Source organism: Phoxinus phoxinus, assembly GCF_949152265.1.
Source record: "Phoxinus phoxinus genome assembly, chromosome: 18".
Taxonomy (NCBI): domain Eukaryota; kingdom Metazoa; phylum Chordata; class Actinopteri; order Cypriniformes; family Leuciscidae; genus Phoxinus; species Phoxinus phoxinus.
The window spans coordinates 14,555,848-14,580,172 of NC_136893.1; the positions used below are offsets into that span (position 1 = coordinate 14,555,848).

The 24,325-nt window shown below is 41.2% G+C and overlaps 1 protein-coding gene across 11 annotated transcripts in view; it reads right to left on the bottom strand.

The window, feature by feature from the left end:
- Nucleotides 1-24,325, bottom strand: part of samd11 (sterile alpha motif domain containing 11) — an 89,026-nt gene that overhangs the window by 10,438 nt on the left and 54,263 nt on the right. For all 11 annotated transcript variants that reach the window (XM_079589660.1, XM_079589663.1, XM_079589654.1 and 8 more), the window contains 4 exons: nt 20,606-20,715; nt 12,005-12,097; nt 7,709-7,864; nt 2,586-2,730 (listed from right to left, as the gene is read on the bottom strand). In XM_079589660.1, the coding sequence (XP_079445786.1) occupies nt 2,586-2,730; nt 7,709-7,864; nt 12,005-12,097; nt 20,606-20,715 (504 nt within the window). The remainder of the gene's footprint in view (nt 1-2,585; nt 2,731-7,708; nt 7,865-12,004; nt 12,098-20,605; nt 20,716-24,325) is intronic.

Here is a 24,325-nt window from a genome sequence, read left to right on the forward strand (position 1 = left end):
TCTATCTGTCGATCTCTCTAGCTCTCTCGCAACCTAGCTAGCGGTAGGGCAAGTAGACGCCACTTGTGTTCGCTCATGTGTGACGACCTGTCAGAGTGGCAGCGGCGACGCTCCCTGCCTGAAAGCAACGGCAGTGTGGAGTGTTGTCTGTGTGTGTGTTAGTGTGTGTGTGTGTTAGTGTGTGTGTGTGTGTGTGTGTGTGTGTGTGTGTGTGTGTGTGTGTGTGTGTGTGTGTGTGTGTGTGTGTGTGTGTGTGTGTGTGTGTGTGTGTGTGTGTGTGTCAGAGGCAAAGCACCAAACTGGCCAGACGAGAAAGAGAGAGAGAGAGAGAAAAGTGGAGCAGAGCTGACAGGATGGCCCTTAATGAGAGGAGCGCGGGGGATTAGCCGCTCGCCACACCGTGCCCGCCTCGCCTTGACTCGAGGCGGGAACACATTTGCACAGGAAGCACATTAAAATGCATAAGGCTCTTGCTCACCCAACGCCCCCCAGACCACTGTCTGTTGCTTGTGCTGCCCCACATGCCAAACACATTAGGATTTGCCTTGCAGATTCCCTAAATGCAATCTGCCATTTAAACCCAGACAAATGGCCAGCCATGGCTGCAGGACTATTGATCTTGGTAATGATTTGTTTTTAACAATAGCCACTAATGGGCGTCAGATAATCAATTATGGAGAGTCGATAGAAAGGTGAGCTTGAGGAATGGCTTCCGGCGCACTGTTTTAGCCTGGCGGACTCTCTGTCGATACTTTAGAGAGGTTAGCAATGTCACACAATCTGTGCTAAAAGCTTGTAGCCCACCCAAACATCCAAGCCAGTATTCTGTCATAATTTTTCCACTGTCATATTCACATATGACGTGGAGAACAAATGGAGAAATCTGGAAGACTGCATTGGTCAGTCTTTTACATACAATTTTAATGAGACTGAAGCTATAAAGCTTCAAATAGGACATAAAATCCCCAATTAAGTATCCAAAAGTGTTTCTCCGTGAATTAATCATTCAGACTGATTTTGTGCGTTATATGATTTTTGAAGCTTTAAATCTTTGGTCCCGGTTCATTGTAACTGCATGGAAAAAAGAAAACAATTTCCCTTTATGTGTTCCGCAAAAGAAAGAAAGTTATATGTGTTTGTATCAACATGAGGGTGAATTGTCATTGTCACAGAATTGTCATTTTTGTCAACCCATAAATGTGCATTTTAACAGTTTTAAAATTTTCTGAGCTCTAACTAAATGATTAAACAAAGGGTTAAAGAACCAATGAACAAAAAATGAGTGTGTAGGAGAGAGAAAAAAACACTTTCCTCCCTCCCTCTTTTCACCCACAACCTAGGAAGTGTGCAGGCCTCGTTAACATCAGCGGTCCTGTGTGGCTAATTACCGTGAGCTGGCGGAGCTGCGGCGGCTGGCTGGTCAAAGCTGCACGCTGAGCTCCTGACATGATGCTGCGCTGGGCCAGGAACCGAACAGAGTTCCCCCACCCACGCTGGGTGACCCCTCCCAATTCACTTCCTCCCTACCGCCTCGCCTCGCTGGCCCATTATCGATCCTCCAGCTTCCCGCGCCACATAAATAATCGACAAGCAATTACCTGCCTACTCCCGCTGCCTGGGCTTTGTTTGGAGGCGGAGGGGAGCGCCGCGAGCACAGTGGCCTTGCTGAGATGAGGAGAGAGGGAGGAGGAGAGCAATTCGGTGGGGGTGGAGGGGAGGGGGGGGGGGGGGGTACAGGAAGGAGAACGGCGTGTGTTGTCCTAGCGACCCGTTCGGTCCTGAGCCCTATAAATGCCTCCTGACAAGATCAAATCGAACAGGGTTGCGAAGAGGTCATCGCAGAGATCATACCCACTGGCACATCCCATTAAGTGGATTTTCTATTCTTTCCGTGGCCTTAACGCCAACTTCCATTTTTCCCTCCCTTTTACCTCTTCCGTTACTTTGGTGCATAATTTAATTTTTCCCTCTTTTCTCTTCGGCAGGCAGTCACCCACTCCAACATGCATGCAGTATTCATTAGAGTCGGATGTTGGCTTCATTATTAATGTAAAATATTCATGTTATTTTAAAGCTTAGCATTTTTTCCTGTATCCGTGTTCTTAAAGTGCGCCTCAGAGGTTTCCACTCAGCAGAGGGCATTTATCAACCAAACGCGCACTAACAACCACATATACAGCTCATCCCCTTTTACACGACAATATAGAGTCAAGAAAGCATATGTGTGGTTTCAGCCACTGTCCTAACCAGATGCCACTTACTAAAGGGATCTCTTTTGTGGAAAATTTTGTTGGTAAAGCAGTGAAATCTCATTAGCCCAAAGCCTTTGCCACATAATTGTACAGTACACATCACATATCCTCTTATTAGTTGTAATAGTGATTGATTGCTTGTCGCATCTTGTCTGGTTTGGACGCCACGTCAGGCTGTAATACGTTTGCCCATCACAGAGCAAGAGGAGGAGAGACTAATGTGAAAGACTGAACATACATTAAGTCTAAAATTTAACAATTTAGATTAAAGTGTGCTGAAAAAGTGTGCAAAAGAGATAATCCAGAGAGTATGATGTTGTGCATGTGTATTACCGCTCAGGGAACTGTGCGTCTCTGTGCTGGGGAAGGCCCTGTTTGCGCCGCTGGCTGGAGGAGCTGCCTGCAGAGGGGACGTGGGCTTCCATTCCTCCCGCGTTTCTAACGGCAGCCATGGCTTCCTGACGCACACGCAGCAGCTCTGTGAATGGAATGAACAGACCAGTTAAATTGAGAAACGCGTCCGGTCTGTGTTGTCAGTGCCAAATCTGTCAGTCTAGCTCGGAACCAACACAGTAAGATTTAGTCCAAGAGTCCCAGCAGAATATGTTATATGCCACACAGGCAAGACTTCACAATCCTCCCCACAATGAATCCTTTTGATCAGTTAAAGAAAAACACAGGTGATCTACAGCAGAGTCACTTCTTCACTGTTCAACATGGGGCTCCTAATGAATCGCTGAGCATTATGGGACAAATATGAGTGCAATTGCAGATGAAGCATATTGTTTATTAATAATAACTTTTTTTTCTACCCACCATTAAAACCAATAAACCTTAAGAAAAATAAAATTAGGACTGTCAATAGAATAAAATAAATGATTAATTAATCTCATGATTTCTGACAAGTCTTTAGGAAGCAGAATGAAACTGCTTGAAAGTAATGTCAAATTTGGTATATATTTGTTTACCCCTAGCAACCGCTTACAGAACCCTAACTGTCAAAAAATTGTAATATGGAAAACATCCATAATAATACACTACAACAATTTGTCACTGGTTGCACAAGCACATTAGAGTAGTATCAATATTCTTTAAAAAAAATTGTGATGTTTGACCACTGACACATTTCTAGGGTGTTGTGAGTATCTAAGGTGTTCTTGGTGGCAAATCTATGTATGGATTTTTTGTTGTTGTTGTTTATCATTCACCAAGCAAAAATAATTAGTTTGGTTGCTTATAAAAGTAATTCCGCACCTTGACAAGCCACCCGATTCATGCATCATTCATGTCCGTATCATTAAACGGTGCGGGACGTGCTGAAATTTAATTCTTAAGATTAGGAGTTAGTTAATAGAGCTAATCTTTAAAAAACACCATTAACAAAAGTCAATAAAACAAAACAAACTACATCCATATGAATAATTATGACTTAAAGGGATAGTTCACCCAAAAATGAAAATTCTGTCATACTTGCCCTGGGTAACCAAACAGTTGTGGGGCACCACCATTAACTTCCATAGTATGGAAAAAAATACTATGGAAGTCAATGGTGCCCAACAACTGTTTGGTAACAAAAATTCTTTAAAAAAGCTTCCTTTGTGTTCAACAGAACGACTCGAGGGTGAGTAAATGATGACAGAATTTTCATTTTTGGGTGAACTATCCCTTTAAACTGTTTGAGATGACATGACTGAAATGTAATTGAGCTGCTGGTCTCCCTCCTGAATCTGTGATGTTAGACCATCCCAGACCCATCTCCCAACATTACCAAACTAACAGGGTCACAACAGGAAGCTCACTCACTAATGAAAGAGTGTTAAATAGAAAATCCATCCTGGATGCCTCCCTCTCTTCCTTTCCCTCGCTCTCCTCTCTCGCTCCCGCTCTCCTCTGGCCCTTTTTTAATTAGACGGTTCCCTCGGGAGCTGGCGGCCATTTCCGAGGCTGGCGTGTGGGCCTGAGTGATCGGGTCGGAGGCACCACGACAGATATTAATGTGCACAGGCCCGTTGTATTGATCTGTTTATTGCACTGCCCCGCGGGGGCCCAGACTGACAGCGGACAAACCTCCAACAGCCCGTGAGAGGGAATAAAAGAGAATGAAAAAAAAACAGAATCTACTTTCAAGGAAAAGCAGTAATGCCTGTCATTTGGTCACACACTCATTCCAGATGATCAAAATAATTAGTAGTCTGTCCACACACATTATTACCAGCTGGAAAAATCTGGCTAAAGCATGTTGATGTGTTTTGGAAAATGGTAGCTGGTTCCCAGCACATCATTGATGCTCTTAGACCATCTCGGACTGGCAACAAACCTTCTAATAACCAGCTGCTGCTGCAACCATTTTCCAATACACACCTATCAGCTTTCCAGCATGGTAAAACAGCCCCAAAATCCACTAAAACTCAAAAGTCCCTCGGAAGCCCCTTTCCTCGGTTGCCCAGCGCTGAATTATTCCCTTTAACTGCAACAGAGTTAGCACAGGGTCACGAGGGGCTGCATGTACAAGCACACCACTCATCCAAACAGTGACATCCTGACACCCATGCAACTGTCTCCCACTCACATTCACTCTGCGCCCTCTGTCACACCCCACATTTGCATCATCTGAGTCAGTTACTGTGGAATCTTTACCTATCGAGATCTGGTTTCCTCTGCCACACGTACACAAAGAGCTCCCGTGGCAAAGCACTGGCAAGCCTTTGAGAGCTTCTGTATTGCCAGAAGCAGCTGACAGACACAGCACTCATCGGGAATTCTTTCAGGGGGACGACAGATCCGAAGGCAACTGAGAGCAGCCCATGCCCTTTTCTCTTACTGACCTCAAACTTTCCAATGGTAGCATGTGTATAAAAAGTATATATATATATATATATATATACAGACATATATATTATATATTAAAAGAAAAACAGATAGATATCAACCAGTTTAATTATCAAAGAGATCTTCTGCATTCAAAATCCACCCCAAAATCCAAACATGGGCCCCATCAATTTGAATGGCCACAACGAGGACCTATAGCAACCTCATCATAGCCAAAGCTAAAGGTGCACAACACCGTATCACTATACCCACCCCCCAACCCCCCCTCAAATGCACACACTCACACAAACCTATCCGTGCCTCCTTCATGGCCTTTCATTTCAGGGCCTCCACTTCAAACACATGAAAGGATGCTCTGCGGGGATCCAGGCGAGAATGAACGAGGGAGAAAAGAAAGAGAGAATATAAAAGCAGGGCTGTGTGTAGAGAGTTCTTGGGGAGTGTGTGCGTTTGTCTGGGGGGGAATGGTCAGAAGGGCCTGGCCCTACTCTCTGCCTATGTCAAGGGGTCTTTGGAGTCTACTGTATAGAACCCAGCACTGCATCAACACTTCCCGACACACTTCAGAGGCACACACGAGGGGGTGGGGTGAGTCGAGGGGTATAAAGACGAAGCCATGAGGAAGGTGCAGAGATATGAAGAAAGGAAAGGAGCCAGATAGAAAGAAGGCATCTCAAAGGAGAGAGCAGGGAGATGTAGGCACGTGGAGGTAAAGAAGAGAGGAGAAAACACACAGAAACACAGCTGGGGTTGACGCTTCCCTGCGCCAGAGAGGTTTCTCTGAAAACTCACTCCAGAAAAGTCAAAAGCAGCTCAGTGTGAGCTATGGTGCTGAAGAAACAACAAAAACAAGAAAATAAATTAAAAGCGACTTGAGGACAAAGGGGGAAAACGAATAAAATATGAAGGATTGGAAAGGGAATGTTTGGGACAGACAGCCAGCTAAAAGAACCAAATTTGTTACAAGTGCAAATCTAAAAATTAATAATCGGAGCAATTCCAAGAGGGTTCACACCATCAGTGCTCTAACCCTTAAAAATTACTGAAGGTGAAAACATTTAAAAGCTTTAAAATATATACAAATATATTTTTAAAAATTGTCATCATTGATTCACCTTTGAGATAGGATCCAGTCAGGAAAGTGGGAAAGAGATGGGGGACGGGATCAGGAAAGGTCTGCGAGCCGGGACTCAATCTCAGGTCACCCGAAGCACAACCGCGCAAATTACTTACATTTTTGCCTTGAAGTAGCCTACTTGAATGATAGTTTTAAGTATTACGGAATTTACATTTTGGGTGAACGAATAACTGAAGAAACTAAAGAAACATCATCGATGTATACAGTAGAGTAGACTATTAGGTGAAAAGGTGAGAATGGGTATCTCACTCATCAAAGTCTTGGCAGCCAGGCATGTTGGCAGTGGTTGACTGGCACGGCCTTATCGTAAGCTTATGAGCTCAGCATGCAGGGGCAAGCCAGCACGCTCGCATTCCTCAGGGGAGGAACAGCGTCTTGGCCTGGTGAGTCTGTTTTCAATGGCAACCATTATGAAACCATACACCTGACATTTTTCCAGATATCTAGGGGAGGGACCGACGGTGACCCCGCAAATCACGCGGCTGCTTTCTCTCACTGGATTTCCCACAGACGGGTAAACGCCCTGCCTTTTCTTCTCGGATTCAGATTCCTTTCTACAAATAACCACACCTTTTTTAGGTGGTTGCGGTGGATGAGAGGAGTAGAGATGGAGAACAGAAGGAAGTCGAGCTCGGAAAGTGAAAGCAAGGAGAGAAGAATTGATGGAATCGGGAAGGGAATTGTGTGTGAATTTGTCCACAACGTGCCTCTGTGTGACGGTAGAAAAACAGAGGAACTTTTAGATTGAGGTGACAGGAGAGCGCAGCACCTCTGTCATAAAATCCTAGACACGAATGGCACTAATTTCTTACAGATGTATGAGAGGGGCAATTAAACCCTTTATAGCATCCCCCCTCCCCCCTTTGGAATTGCAAGCAGTAATTAAGAATCATTACTGATCAAATAAAATTTAAAGTCGTATGCTCTCAGATTTAGCAAGAATGTGAGATTGATTAAATCTATGCTACCGAAAAAAGGCCATAAAAGCTGGAGGCAATTAACGGTTTCTCAGAGAAAAACATCAACAAGACTCTAAAGCGCCGTTAAGACGTAACCAAACAAATAAAACAAAATGATGCTCACTAAATTTCGGTTTACAAATCTTAGAAATCCACATCCGTTAACCCTGGTACCTCATCAGTGATCGTAAATTTAAAAAGGCATGAGAAAAAAAAGAGCAAAGGAGCCGTTTTCATGGTGTTGGTAATTTAGAGGGTTGGCTTGCAGCCAATCAAAGGGCCAAATCGATCCAGTCGACCTCAGGGCCCAATGGCAGTGTTATTTACTACTGTGTGTGGCAGTAGTCACAGATCACCCACTCTGACATCCTACCGTTGGGTGGGCTGAGACCGCAAATAGAATTGTCAGTAATCTCCGCAGTCAAGCTCTAGCTGTTTGTGTGGTATCCAGGAATAAGACTACATGGGTAATTAGAGCGGATATAGAGACAAGCTCACACACACACATTACACAGGTGACGCACACTCACCGTGACTTGGGACGCCCATGTTGTTCGCCAACTGATACAGGCGCTGCTGCTGCTCCTCATAAGAGCCATGCTCGTTCAGAGCTGACATCATGCGCCTGTAGTGCTCCTCGGGGGTCATGTGACTGCCTGGCTCCAGCGCAGGAGTGTGAGAGTTCTCTGTGGGATGAGAAGAAGCTAAATTTAATCAGCTGTTACAAACTATGTGATCGTATGTGAGATGTTTGAATGTTTGAGTGAAGGAGAAGCCTATGTGTGGTTCTCCTCGGTACGCTGGGCGGCAGTAACTCAAGCCAGTGCATGGGGAGAGACTCTTGGGGGAGTGATGGGGAGGAGGAAGAGTGGTGGAAGGGGGGATATTTTACCCTCCTCATTGAAACAGGAGCTTGGCCCCGGGCAGGCGAACAGAAGCAATGCAGCCCAGCACAGGGGACTGGGGGGAGTGTGTTCTGCCAAGCGCCAGATAATCCACCCAAGAGGCTTCAGGTGTGTGTGTGCGTGTGTGTGTGTGTGTGTGTGTGTGTGTGTGTGTGTGTGTGTGTGTGTGTGTGTGTGTGTGTGTGTGTGTGTGTGTGTGTGTGTGTGTGTGTGTGTGTGAGCGTGCTCATGTGGTTGATATTTTGAGGCATTGTGAGTATGAACAGTTCTGCTGTATGGGTGTGTGTGTGCGTGTATGTGTGTGTGTGTGTGTGTGTGTGTATATATATATATATATATAATATATATATATAGTATATATAGTACTATATATATATTGATTAAAAAAATACAATAAAAACAGTTATAATATGAATATGATATATAATATGAAACTTATAATTACAACTGAAGGCTGCAAAAAAAATCAGTCACATGAGCCTTCAGATATCATTTTATATGCTGATTTGGTGATCAAGAAACATTTCTTATTATTATCAATGTTGAAAACAGTGACGCTGCTTAATATTTTTGTGGAAACATGATACTTGAACATGATTTTTTTCAGAATGCTTTGATGAATAGAAAGATTATATAAAGCATTTATTTGAAATAGAAATCTTTTGTAACATTATCAAAGTTCTTACTATCACTTTTTTTAATCAAATTAATGCATCCATGCAGAATAATGCTGAATATATATATATATATATATATATATATATATATATATATATATATATATATATATATATATATATATATATATATAGCTTTCTCAATTAAGAAAACGTTTATTCAATTCATGAAAGGCACACATAACATGAGACATAGCGGTCTGGATCTGAGGTGAAAAAAGTGGTCTGTGTCAGTGAACAGTTTGTGTTAAATCCAGCCTTTGCAGCTTTTCTGTCTGCTTTAGTCATTACCTGCTGCACTGAGATCAGTACTACCCTCCAGCTGTGTGTGTGTGTGTGTGTGTGTGTGTGTGTGTGTGTGTGTGTGTGTGTGTGTGTGTGTGTGTGTGTGTGTGTGTGTGTGTGTGTGTGTGTGTGTGTGTGTGTGTGTGTGTGTGTGTGTGTGTGTGTGTGTGTGTGTGTGTGTGTGTGTGTGTGTGTGTGTTAGGACCTTGGACACAACAGCTGCTATGCTCTCAAACTACACACACATGTGCACACAAAAGCATACAAATGCAACATGCTATGTTGTTTAGGTGTGGTGATGGATCACAGACACAGAGACACAAGACATTAGATCAGCGGCATTCCAAAGCCATGCTAATCCACAGCGGGTGACCGACGCAAGCCAACTGTAATTCACAGGACTAAAACACACATAACACCCATTTATCATTCTCACTGCAGCAGCCGTGCTGATTGGCTACACTGTGACGAGAGAGCAGGTAATGCCTCAAAATAAAACGCTATCTAAACACGAGATCTCAGACCACTGATTATTGGGTGTGGAATGTGTTGCGACACATATACAGATGTCACATACTAGATGTAGTTATGTGAAAACTTTATTATTAGAATACTGAAAATATTATATTTAATTTAATAATGACCATCGTTATTATTAGTATTTCAGAATGTCACTTCTATGATAATTGTTTTAGCATATTTAACTTTTTATAACATACATGAGAGTATGAGTTATTTGTATAGCATTAATAAAATATATAGCTATTAGCTACAAGATTATCAAAAACACTGTGACCTAACCAGATATCACACAAAGTGGGGAAACATCTTCTAGTTTATATGCATACTGCTGGGGAACTCTCTCTACCACAGTAAAATCTCACTGGCCCAAAATACTGTCACATAAAATATCTTCTGCTTGGCTGTGATTTGCAAAGTATTTTTTTTAAAACGTTGTCACACTTGGTAAGCACACAGTGTTAATACCACCAGTGAGCAAACCAAAGGCGAAATTAAAGAATGGGTAAGAAAAGGTAAAATTGGATTTGCAGAATGACAGATTATTTCTTTTAGTATTTAAAACAATTATTACAGATCTCACTGTCGCAGATATATGTAAATGTCCTGCTAAAAACAGGGGGTAAACAAAACAAACAAACATTATTAAAAAATGAACCTAAAAATATGTTACAATAATGGTATGTAGATTTGAGGACTGGTCACCTCACTGGTCTGAGGAACAGATCCAGATTACTGCCTGCTCAACTCTTCCTGCTAGATGCTTGATTATATTTGACTCGGTGTCACTGAGTCTGCCTGATGTTTCTGCTGCCTGCCTGTTACGCTGTTACACCTCATTAGCTCAGCCTGTTGACAATACCCAGGAGCCTCACCCATTTGCATTTTAGCTAAATCTTAAGATTTAAATGTTAGCATGAAGATATTGATTTTGAGTTAAATTTTAGATTTGATTACTTCACCCAACTGAACAAAAAATGTGACATTACATGTACAAATGATTTCCAAAAACACAGTAACCTCAAAACCACGGGCTTATCGCACAGACTCAAACACATAATGAAAGGAAAAAGAAACCACAATTTCTTTTCCTAGCAGGAGGAAGTCAAACATCACCCAGTTCTCCCTACTGTGTCCCTCACTCACTTGCCCATTTTCTCTCCAACAGACCACTGCAAAATATATTAGAATAATCCTAAACTGTACTTCTTGGATTTTAGCCTTTTTTAATACCTAATTGAGTCATGACGGTTATCAGTATGGATGCGGGACACCACCCCAAAGAAGAACCTGTGAGAGCCTGTGTTACAATAGAGAAGGGATGGGCAACTTCGGTCCTGGAGGGCCACTGTCCTGCAGAGTTTAACTCCAACCCTGATAAAAAACACCAGTAGCTTTCTAGTAATCCTGAAGAAATTGATCAGCTTGTTTAGGTGTGTTTGATTAGGGTTGGAGCTAAACTCAATGACTTCAACATTACCATAATAACCTGATTTCAGCGTGTCACAACAACTTCAAATCAGATCCTGTTTTGTCTTTACAAGCACTATTAGTAATCAGACCATACAGTTCATATACAGAACTTATCCCATTCACCTCTACTAGATCTAGATCCCTGCTGCTTTGACCCTACGACCACAAGAGACTCTTTTAGCAGCTCTAGGCGAAGGTGAGTGTGTTTGGTTAATGACTGTGTCGAGAGCCTCAATGATCCAGCACACATTCATGCAAAACAGCGAATCCAGCTTCAGCAACACTCTTACTTTATTGATTTTCAACTCCTACAACACCCGCTCAACAATAAAAACTCCCCTTTCTGAGCGTCGGCACCCAAGCGTGGAGGTGTGTAAGTGAGAAAGGCAGGAAATATAGAAAAAAGAGAGAATCCTAGATTCTGCTATAAATGGCTGGAAGTCTTAAAACACAAGTCGGATTACAAATCTAATTTACATTTGGAAATACATTTTAGAAGTATTATCATTTTGAAGTAAAGAAATAAATATTCTAAATGTTAATCAAATTTGTGACATTGATCATGTAAGTCTTTGTACAGACAGATCTTTCTTCCATTGAAGTGCTAAGACGTTTAGATGTACATCAATTTCTCAATTTACAATTAACAGTTCACTAAACTTTTCGGAACCAAACTCTCTATTTATATCAGATGAAATAGCAACGTTGCACTTGTAAACCCGCCACAGAGTGTGCGCAAAAAGTTAACAGGAGGGGGGAGGAGATGTCTTTCTTCCACTGAGCATTGTTCTCTCCTCCCTCCTCTTACTATCTGTCCACCCCTTCTCTCCACTCTCGCTCAATCTCGCCCCATCAATTCCCACCTACTCCATCTTACGCACTAAGGTTAAACAGCCCTGATTGTGGCGCATTTTCATCTCCAGCACACATACGCACATGCACACACATGCACGAGAGGGGCCCCTACCTTTAGGTGACACGCTGCGGGACTTCTTGCTGTCAGATGGGCACTCGCTGCTGCTGTTGGGGGAGTAGGCTCTCCTCTTGCCTAGAATGTCATCTGTGGGAAAAAAAAGATAGAGAAAGAGGTTAGGGGGGTTCAGATGCGGTCAGACGGCCCCTAAACCCCTCGGCATGCAGCTCACCACCTGGCTCTATACCTGCGTACATGATGGAGCTGTGAGAGCGACTAAAGATACGAAGAGATGAGAGGGCCCTGCGCCAGCGTGAATGACAGATCTGGTTCTTACTCAGCCAAACGAGAGATTCTTTCACCCGCTCTCTCTCTTTCTCCTATCTCGCACAAACACGCTCCCTCTCTTTTGCACTCACCCTCGCTCTCTACCGTTGTTTCTTGTCTTGACTATCTATCTCTCTATCTGTGCATATAAACGCTCTTGGTCTTCACACCGGCCTAATACGGAGTAAAATGACAAGAAATGAAAAGACGAGCGAGAGAAAAAAAAATGGAAAAAAGTAAGCGGTCTTGGCTTCTATCAAACTCCTGTTGTCGTGCTATTATGCCTTTTTGCTTTTTTCACTCACTCTCACTCTCCGTTTTCAGTGAATATAGAGCTCACACCTTTTGCTAATCTCTTCCTTCCTTTCTATCACTCTTTCTCTCCCTCCCCCTTTTCTCTTTATCTCTCTCTCTCTCTCTCTCTCTCTCTCTCTCTCTCTCTAGAAAAGTGGAGGCTGTCTGCACAAGCCTAATGCAGCGCTCTAGTGAGCCGCTGGTGTCTAGTGTACGATTACAGCACCCTCCTCCCCCCAAACACATCTCAAATCAATATCCTGCTAATCATGCTGGGAGGGGTGCTGCTGAGAGCATGGTGGTGCATGCATGCAGGAAGGAAGAGACCGTTTGTCATTGCACTCTCCTCTCCCTCTCTCTCTCTCTCTCTCTCTCTCACTCTACCCTCATGCGCCACATGAAGTAAAAAAGTCAAAGCCACAGAGTTATGCTCTTCCTTTTGTCTTTTGTTGCTGTCTGATTCTTTATCTAATGGGATTGTGCAATAAATTGAGACAAAATAGATTATGCATGTTGCTTGTATTTGAACGTTTATTGTATTTATTGTGTTTTATTGTCTGTAGATATCATAAAAAGTTATTTTAAAAACATTTATGGTGCCCTGTGGGCGCATCATTTTAAAGACCTCATAATATTGCTCGACAAGTGCAGTTTTCTTTCTTATGCTGACGTATTTCCTATTGAAACAGACAATGTTGAATGCAATTATTGACATTTGGTCTCATTTCTTTTTAAATAGTCAATATGATTTGTTGCATTTGGTATAAAGAGCAACAGTTGGGTTACGGAAGTAATATCATATTAATTTTATCCATTGGGGAATTTATTTTTAACTTATAACTGTTAAAGACAGTCCTACTGTGAGCTACGAGGTTGTTAATCGATGGTACATGCTTTTGATCAAGCCATCAGTCTGCATTATTTCAACTTTATTTTTAAAGAATCATGTTTAACAGCAGAATTCTAGGTAAAAACTACATTCTCCTTGATTTTGCAAGAGATCTCCACCAATCAGAAAATGGAATCATGCAAATAAAAATAAAAATAAAAAAATCTTTAGCACTTCCCACCCCTATGAAGCACTGCAAATGACATAATATGGTGCTTTTCCACTGCATGGTACGGTATGGTACGGCTCGGCTCACTTTGTGATGCTTTTCCACTGCATGGTACGCTCGCTTCGTCACTTTAAATGGTACCACCTCTGCTGAGGTTCCAAGTGTACCGTACCGATACTAAAATGTGACGTGAAAACACCATAGATCACTGATTGGTCAGAGAGAATCGTCACAACCAGCATTATTGGATTTGCAACATGAGACAACAAACCCGCTAGATTTAAATAGTCAGCAGCAGCTACCGTAGTATCATTTGTTCGCACAATTTTTATTAAACGACTTGCTTGAAAAAATAAACTTGAAAAAAGAAATGGCTGAATTGTGGTGACTGGTCAAAGTTTGTAATGTTGAGATTTAGGACTTCAGGAACCAAAGCTGAAAAAGTGGACAGACACTGTTGCACTCTATCAGGTGTGGAACATTCTCATTCTATTCTTTGATTGGAGAAAAATCTGCATAGTGGAGGATGATGTCAACAATACCTTCACTCCATTTTCCTGGAGGAGAAAGTCTGTACATTTTAAATGCGTAAATATTTTGTTAAAGATAAGGAGTGTAGTAGCATTAGCCTCATATAGCTAACAGATATAAACTAAAAACCCAGAAAACTCTCATTTTTATTTCACTGGGTCTTTAAAGGAAGCCACTATTACAGATGACCCTTACATGTAATCCATGAATAAAGCTCTACACATCAAAGAAGCGTGAAGGGGGAGATTCTTACATGGCAACAAAACCGAGAGAGGCTGCACCTCTGTATACGTCCGACACAAAAGTACAAACTACTCTCTCACACCCCTGCCTCTCGACACCAAGCGTACTGTTCATCCCTCTCTCAGATAAGAGTACTGGAGAGAGACACAGAGCGGGAAAGAAAAGCAAGCCTGCGCTTGAAAGGGCTTTTGGAGTGGCAGAGCTCGGTCTGGGATTCTTTGTAGGGAGCGAGCTTTACTAATGACGCTGTTTGATGTCTTCTCATCAGGGGGGGGAAGGCTGTCTATCCCACTCCAAAGAGAAAAAGGGGCCTCTCTAATGGGCCCCCATATCCTCTCCTAACCTCCGCCCAAAGACAACAACAACACTCCCTCCGTCTGTCTCTCACTCCACTTCTCCCTTAGTCGGCCTTTGAGGTGAAGAATCTCCCTTGGCGTATTCAATTATTTTCCGCTCTCTATCTTCACGTGGAACTGATACGATCACTGCATAAGTGTAAAACTATAGCAATTGGCTGCTCCTGACTCTTTGGCTTTTGAGCCAAAAGAGCTCAAAAGCAATATGCAAAAACTTCAGTAAAAGGTGTTTATGATATAATATGAGTTAAAAGGAGCACATTTCTGGTTTGGTGTAGATAAAAGAGTACTTACAAATGATGCTGTGAAGGTACCCAAGACAAAAAGGGTTGGGAAACACAGGACCCTCTGGTTTCTGTACCAGCTATGTTGATCTGCTCTCTCTTCCTCCCTGTATGTCTTTCTTTGACCCTAATCTCTCAGCGGTGTCTTTCCCACAGGGCTCAGCCACCCTAGTGCTGCTATCTCCAGCCCAGCCTGTTCTCCAAGCTCCATCGTGTCTTATCAGGCAACCTCCTGCCTGCCAAGACTCCCAAAGCCCTGGGCTGAGTCCAGTTCCTCTCCATCTTAACCTCCATCTCCATCTCTCAATCAACAGTCCTGAACTGTCACTCAGACCTACAGCTCAAACTCACACAGCACTCTGTCCCCCGAATCAAACCTCCCCAAGTGATTAAACACTAAAACCTTTAAACTTCATGATGTGATTTGACAGTGTGGGACCCAGTGATTTGCAGTAGAAATGCTTTCGTAAGTGAGAGGGGGAAAGTTTTTGAGCAGGGCAGTGTGCCCATGACGTCGTCTCAGGCAGAGAGGAAACCTGGCTCTGGACCGCTCTTAGCACATTGGTCTCTAGCTGAAGTAAGGCGCTCAACAAAAGAAGAGAGTTCGGGACCATGAGGAGGAAGCCGTTAGTCTGCAAGCAGGAGCTGGAGGCGGGAAGCGACACTGACTCACTCATAGCTTCTTTTCTCCTTATAAACCTCCATGTCAACTGTTCACCCACTGCTCTCCTGCTCCTGTCCATTTATTGTTCTCTGTTTTGTGTTATTATTTGTCATATTTTTACTCAAATATTTTTTTTTTGCAGTTTATGAAGAAGCAAGTTTAGATTTATCTCTTCAACTATACTAGCATACTTAGTGCTAGTATATACTTTATACTAGCATACTCAGTGCATAGTGCATAAAATGACATAAAATATAGTATGCATATTAAAACGTTACATTTAAAATGTTTTTGCTTCCCTGTTGTCATATGACTTGAGTAGGTTGTGCATCTAATCCAGCATTAGTCAGAAAATAAAAGGTAATTGCGCATTTTTGACACAATTTTGGGTAAAATGTTTAACTCGAAACAAAAGGTCAAGTTGAAAGCACTGCATTTTCTGTTGCTTTTCCACTAATAGCTTTAAGCTGAATTTGGAATAGCAAATTATCATACTACTCATAAGGCAGAAACAGTAATAGTATGCTAGTACACGAATTTCCAAATTAAACTTTAGTCTTTTTATTAAAACGTTTTTTGTAAAAATATGCTATTCACTCTTATATACTTCTCTACCCTGAAATGAAGTGCTCATTCGAAAAATAAATTCAAAAAAAGATTCAAAGAGCTTCAAAAATCCACAGCAGCAGCAAGAATACTGCGCTCTCTCTGTCTCTCAGTGCGCTCAAGGGAGAGGCAGGGTTTCAGCAGCGCCTGTCTGCCTCAGGGTCAGAGATTTTAAGGCGGAAAGCCTTTAATACCAATTAAATGTTGCCTCTTAAAGCTGTGATGCTCACATTTAACACCAAACAGTGAGGCTCGGAGCTGCCTCGTGCCTCAGCCATGTTACCCAACTCACGGAACGGCTCCTGTCGCCAGCACTGCTGCTAATTCCTTTAAACTCCAGCCAGAGCGGTGCAGAGCTGGGCCAAAACAACGGCAGAACTTTAATAAAGGGGAGGAAAGGAGAAAAGAGAAGGCTAGATGGATGGAGAAATAGCAAAACGACTAAATGAGAGGGAGAGAGGGAGGCTCTTGGTTTTCTCCTCCTTCTCCCTTTGCTCCTTCCGTCTCTCTCCAGCTACTGACAAGTTGGACAGGCCACACTCCTTAATTCCCTTTTCTTATTCCCTTAATCTGTCATCTTTATCAGGCAGGGGAAGTGGCGGGCGGCGCGGCGGAGCCCCAACCTCCAATCAATCTCCACATTACAGCTGACAGAATGGTGCTAATAACTTATTGATCCCCCTGTTTGCGGGGCTCGGCCAGAACTGAAAGGATGGCATTGATTGGCCATGGGGGGGGGGGGAGCAGCACGGCGCTTCCGCCGGCCCAGAGGATTCAGAAACGTCCTCCTCTACTGCTGCTCCCCCACTGAGAGCCTTAGGGGAGAGACAGACAGAAAGAGAGAGAGACAGAAGATGAGGGAGGGAAACGAGCTGAGAAAAAAGAGAGAGATCAAAATCATGGGAAAAAGAACGAGAAAACAACAGAACAAGGCAGAAAAAAATGCCGCAATTGAGGGAAAAATAAAGACGGGGAGACAAAAGGTGGTTGAGGAAAATGCAGGAAGATGCAGAAAAGGCAGCGAGAGAACGGACAGAAAATCAACAAGAGATAGAAAAGGTACAAAAAAAAAGTATAATTATGCCTGCACCGTTTGACGGTAGCATTAACTAGGCCAGACTGCTTTACAGAATAAGAGAGATGAAAAATCATGAAAAAATATAAAAAAAATTCTGAGTCGACTGTATCCCAAACAAGTCTAGATAAAAAAAAAACGTGTTCTTTAGGGGATTGTTAGACACTAGACTCTAGAAACCCCACTCTACATGTGAGTTTTCGGAATTGATGTTAAATTGATTCAGCACATTACCACAGCTTCTAATGTAGCTCATCCAATCCAAATCATTAAATCACTAAAATGCTGATTTGGTGATCAAGAAACATTTCTTTTTATTATCAATGTTGAAAACAGTTGTGCTGCTTAAAATTTCTGTGGGAACCGGGATTTATGTTTTTTGAAGGATACTTTGATGAATAGAAAGTTCAAAAGAACAGTATTTATTTGAAATAGAAATATTTTTAAGTAATTTTATTTCATATTTTTATATAATATACGTGTACATTTTTTGTATTTGTTAGACTGTTATATCCCAAGTGATTTACAGTCGGTTAAGGCCCACACTTAGGTACAATAATATCCATGCACAGGATAAGTAGACTAGATTTGTAGGAGGAAAAAAGATAAACATCAGTGACTGGACACTTCAATTGCGGTATAAACATGCAAATGCTGCGTCTTCAGAGAGAAGATTAAGATTATAACATACAAATTCAGGGAATCTACGTCTACGCACTGGTCCAGATACACAACAGACTCCCGCAGACGCTCTTGTCTGCCTTTAGGAAAGCATGAGAGCGGCAGAGAGGGAGGGGAAAAAAAGCAAAAACACCTTATACGCCTATTAAGAGTCTCTGGTCTGACCGCAAAGCCACGTTTAGGAGTCTACACAGAGAGCCAGACGAGCTGCCGGCGCCCTGCCCTCCCCCCATCCCTCGCTGGGGCCAGCAGGCCGGCCGGACGGAGGGGGTGAGGGTGGGGGAGCAGGAGCCGCCTCTCCTCCGTCGCTGACTGGCTGCGGCTGACGCCTGGGTCAGCTCTCATGTCTGTCCCTCAGATTTAATTAACGGGCCTCTCCGGTGCAAAGCAACCCCAGCGCGGCAGTCGGCTTCCTCTTCCTCCGCCTGTCTCGCGACTCCACACTGCAGTCCACCCTCCCTTGATAGCATACGACGCTCTGCTCATTCATTTGTTCTGCACTTTTCCAACCTTTTCTTCTCTCTCTCTCTCTCTCTCTCTCTCGCTCAACCACATACCCACAGAAGAAGTCAGACTTGAAAGGAAGTAAAAGAGACCGTGTGACGGAGAAAAAGAAGCTGTTGGAGTCTCACAGCTGAACATGGAAAAACGGACACTTACGTCTGCGTTGATTTAAGATTATTTAAGGTCAACCTTTAACATACTGGTACATCCTTGCAACGACATGTGGTGAAATGCAAAATGTGATAAATGTGCATCATTCTGATCATGCAAAAAAAAAAACGCATGTCCAAATGGGTCTGTTCTATCCGTTCGACCCTTAACCTGGCCCAGAGACGGAGGCTCTCTAATTTCACTGGCAGACAGAATTAGATGCGCTGGGTGATCGGATTGGACTTGTTTACAGACATGAGTCTAGCTGCTTAAACCCGTTAAACCTCTTTTAAATGCTCAAACTGACAGATTTTGGTCATCAGCCACACTGCAGGTGGCTTCCTCTCTTATTACTTTGTGTCTTCTTCAATTAAGATTAAGATTATTTGAGCATCTTCCATTTAAGTTATGGGAGCTTATACTAGACTTGTTTTTAACCCAACCCTTAGATCTCTACACTAGTATAACCCTTCAGTCCAGTAAAGGTGATTTGATCCATCTTTGGAGCTATTAGATCAGGACTGGGACTGTTTTTTTGTGTGTGTGCTGAACCAATGCCACTGTAATAGGATTTAGCCACATACAGTATATTCACATATGGCCATTTGTCCACAAACCAATAATGGGATCCTCCATAGTGTGACTCAACTATGCAGTTTTAACTACAACCTAAACAAAATAAAATGAATTTCAATAATAATTTCTATAAATAAATACAACGTTTTAGTGAAAAGTAGAAAATGTCTAAACTTCGAAAATAGTTTACATTGGAATCTGTATAACTGTAAACACTTTTCGTTGGTAATAGTAATTTGCAGACTTGTTATGAAATAAGTATTATTTAAATATTCAATTAAATAAATAACATTATAAATAAATAAACAATACTTTAGATAATTGATTAAATACCATAAAAATATATATAATATAACTAAACATTAATATATATAAATAAACATTTTATAAATAAATGAATTAAAAAGCAACAACAAAAATCTTCAAACAATACATAAGTATAACTGTAAAACAAGATAGGTCAAAATCACTTAAGCTGTGGATGACCATGTGTTTCAGACTCATAATATAAACTGTAATTAAAACTATAAATATAAAATATAATTAAATAACATTTAGAAAATACATTAAGTTATTGTTATTAAAATAAATGATATTCAAATAGTAAAAAATAAAATTAAAATATAAAAATGCAACATAAATCTTCAAACAATACATTAAACCATAACTCAAAAACCAGACTGATCAAAATTACTTAACCCTTGAGTGACCACATGGGATTCAGATGACCAATGAGATTAACGCAAAGTATGTCCGGTAGTCCTTCTGTTTGGTCCGAGATTAATGACAAATAAAGCTATTTACTGAGAGTAGTTTTAACGGTGGTTTAAGTTGTGTGCTAAGAGAGGCGAAGACAAGAGCATTAAGTAATGGAATGAAGATGGCCACAATGGAGCGAGTAATGAGCTTACAGCCCTCAATCATGCAAATTAAACCGAATTAAAATACTAACACGCAGTCAGTGTAATTGTTCTACATCAATCAGAGGATAAACCCTGTAAAAAAAAAAACTGCAGTAAAACAGAATAATGTAGACAGGGAGAGCCATAGAAACAATTATAGCAATAATCCAAGACTATAGGTCAGATACAGCACATTTCACAGATTTGAGTGTGTATCATAATCATAAAAGTATTTTTCAACTGCTTTCATCCAGACCACTTCCTATTCATGTCCATGAATCTGCTTTTGCCCCATAAGTATGTATTCACTTCATAAGGGCCATAATGGATAATAACATACCAGTACATTCATCTGGGATTGTGTGTAAGTGTGTCTCAGTGTGCTGTCTCTAGGCGTGTCCTACCTGAGTGTGCGGAGGCGAGGCTGAGGTCGGAGCAGGGCTGGCCCTCGGGCATGCCGTGCTGTCGGGTGTGGTGCAGGTTGGAGATGATCGTTGAGAGGTCACTGTCACGACTGAAAAGTTAAAGAGGGGGGAGGAGAAAGAAAAGGAGAGAGATAACAAGAAGTTAGACGGAGGGTAAATATCTCGAGAGATTCCTAATCTCAGGCTCATAATGCACTGAAACGGCACACTCACACATTTAGCATATTAGTGCTAAAAAAAATCGTTCAATATAAAAACTACCAATCCTGTCCATTTAAACTGGAATGATCAACTTTACCAATTGAACACAAGAAGAATGATACAACAGCATAAAGTAAACAGTAAACCAAATGTAATTCCACCACAAACAACCTCGCCTGAATCAAACACGGCCGACCTGCTGCACTCCGGTCTGGTCCCTTGAAGCTGAAACGCTCTCTGCCTTTGGCTCTTTTGCTTCGCTTCTGCATTCATTGTCTTTTGGATTTTAAGCGTATAATGAGCGCTGACAGATTCCTGTGTCAAGCAATTTTGAGTTTCATCCAGACTCATCTTCAACCTTAAGATGTTCTAATCAACACATTCAACTCATAAGCAGTTTATGAGCTTAAAACCAGGTGATTATGGTTTTTATGATCGCTCTGCTGAAATCGTTTGGGTCTCTGGAGGCGCGGGGGATGAGTGTAATCTCAAGAGATCTGCCATTTCATAAAGGAACCCGATAAGTGGCAAATAAAAGGGGCTGGTTTTAGCATTCAACATGTGCGTGTGGATTTAGAAATTACAATGGATAATAAAATCTGTATATAATTCTGGAGATATTTAAGAAAGTATGTATGCCCCGGTGTCAAAAGGTCTTGTATTGTTTGACTGCAACCAGAGAACTGATCTTGTCAGCTGTTTTGGACAGGTGAAGAAACCGATGAATGCTTAGATTGAAAGACCCCAAACTTTCTCTATGAAAAATATTATCTGATTTGTTTAGGGTCTCAGAGACCCCAGTTATACACACTATATAAGGTCATATAGGCCATGTAGAATGGTTTTATTATATACTTCAAAGTTTTTGCCAGAATAAAATTGACCCCAAAAAGAATCAATGATATTGTCTTACTAATATTTAACTAATAGTTAAAAACAATCTCTGTTAAATGGGTTTTAATTAGGTCAGAGGAACATATTAAAACAATTTGAATGGAAAATAAAACATTAGATTAGATTTTTAATTATATTATATTTTAAAATGATATCTTATATAATTGTTTAGTCATGAGTACAATGTACAACACTGTTTTTTTAATCTTTTATAATAATGTTTCTACACATGAATCATGTACACACATTAAACATGAAAAAAGAGGGTTAAAGTACAGAGCTCTTCGCAGACTGATAAACTGATCTCAGGCCAGTACCGGCGTCCACGTCGCACACTTGTCTTCCTCTCTCGGGTCGTCTCTTCAAGGCCAACTGAAGGGTTTAAAGATTAGGACTGGACAAGGCCGTTCCCTCAACCTCCCTTCCTCCCTCCTTCCCACTCTCATCCTTCATTAACCCTTTTTAGTCCTGCTTGGGCCATGTTGTCTCTATAGAGAGTGATAGAAGAAGTGTGTCACTGAGGTATTTTAATGCAATCTGATTACAGCTGTGATCGCATTATAACGCATAATGATTTCAAATACCCGATTAGCATTTAGCAAATATCAGATGCATATCTCACATTGCCTGGCAGTCTGTGGGGCGCACTAATATCAAGAGAGTTCTGAGGGACGTTTTTACGGGCTGTCACAGGGCAGCTTGAGCATGAGCATAGCCCTGCTGTGTGTGGCAGTCCAAATGCTAGTTTTACAGTCCGTAGATTACAGGCTGGGCTTCAGTAATGTCAGCCTGCCACGCTTTCAGTTCGGCTACAAACAACACAGCACGTACAGGAATTTATTCTCCATGACCGAACTGGGCTGCAAATTCACGTCATTCTGAGAACCCAAAAGGCTGACAGAAATGCCATTGGTCAACTGTACGACACAAGATCAGATACACAATACTTACATAATGACAGCATTCACTGAGATATATATTGTTGGACAAATTATCATTTTATCTTACGTGCTGACAATATTGTAATGTCATAAGCATTGTTAAATGCAAATTATAAAGACTTATTTTAAAAAAATCATGTTGGTCAAATAATTGTATACATACAAATTATTAAACATAAAATGAATACTACTTAAAAGAAATACTATTTAATTTAAACCAATACATACATATATACATATAGAATTGGAACAAAATAGTATTATATAAATAAATAAATGTTAACCTTTTTTACTAATACTGTTATTTAAAAATACAATTTCAATAAAATACTATTCAAATACTATTCATATTAATACATTATATATATATATAATATATATATTTTAAATAGTGTTTAGAATGAATTATTATTAAAAAATTCATGTTTGTCTATTTGGCAACAGTGCTAAAAAATATTAAAAACTTGCGTGAAACTATGCTACTCTGTGTAGCGCAAACTTCCATTTAACCTTTATTTAGGAAACAACTCTGCCGTTCTCAATAGGTCATCCTAGTTCCCCCATCCATCCCCTTAACAGGGCATCAGTCCAAACAACAGCTCCATCTTCCAGCTCCTGCTCTGGCAGCTAAGGAGGCTATTATCCTCAGACGGAGGCTCTGCAGTGAGCTCACTAAGCAAGGACATTGTTAGCAGGTTAATTAGCACACTTTTTCTGGGCTGTCCCGGTGTGTGCCGCTAATGAGGCCTCCCACGACTGTCAGCCAAGGTCATAATCTGCGTCAGGGCTGGATCTAAGACCCGGCCGCCTGAGTCAGCGATCCCACACAGGGGAGCACAGGGCGGACCTGACAACTCCGCTTAGGACATGAGCTGCGGCTTATCGCGCAGTGAAGACGATCAGCATAATCTCCACCTAAACTGGTCAATACCTCTTACACTTCCCCGTCAACCGCACAGACACTTTGCCCAAGATATGACCCACTGTGAGAGGACATGCACTGGGCAAGACAATTTAGAATAAAAAACTGCAGCAAATGGGGCCTGATGACTCTACTTAGTAAAAAAAGGCTTAACAATAACAAAGAATGGTGAGACCGTAAAACCTACATGAAAAGATTGTAAACTAGGACCAATTGTATATTTTAATAATATAGTATTATTTAATAATATGTGATTCATGTACAGTATATGCAACAACTATAAAAGGATCTACTGAACATAAGCAAACTATATTTCTGCAAAAAATGTTGACAAATCTGAATATCATGTTAAAAAAAATGGTCGGCTGGTCAGTATAATGATATACAGTCAAACAGTAGAAAATATGCTATACTGTTACACCGCAATACGTCTGAGACACAATTTAAAGTATGTTTTGACATAACAGTCACGCAATGTTGTTTATGGTTGCCAAGCAATGTTGTGACTTAACTTAATAAGCATTAACATAGAATTCAACTAATGTACAGTGAGCTTGGCTCTTCTAATCATATTTTAAATATGCATTACTTTTACTTTGTAGAGTATTAAATTCACTAAATACTTTTACATACCAAATTACTATTGTATGTGTTTTTTTTATGTATAACATTTATTTTGCTGAATTTACAGCTAAATTTTAAAATGTATCATTATCATGATATAAAATTTCAGAAAGGTTG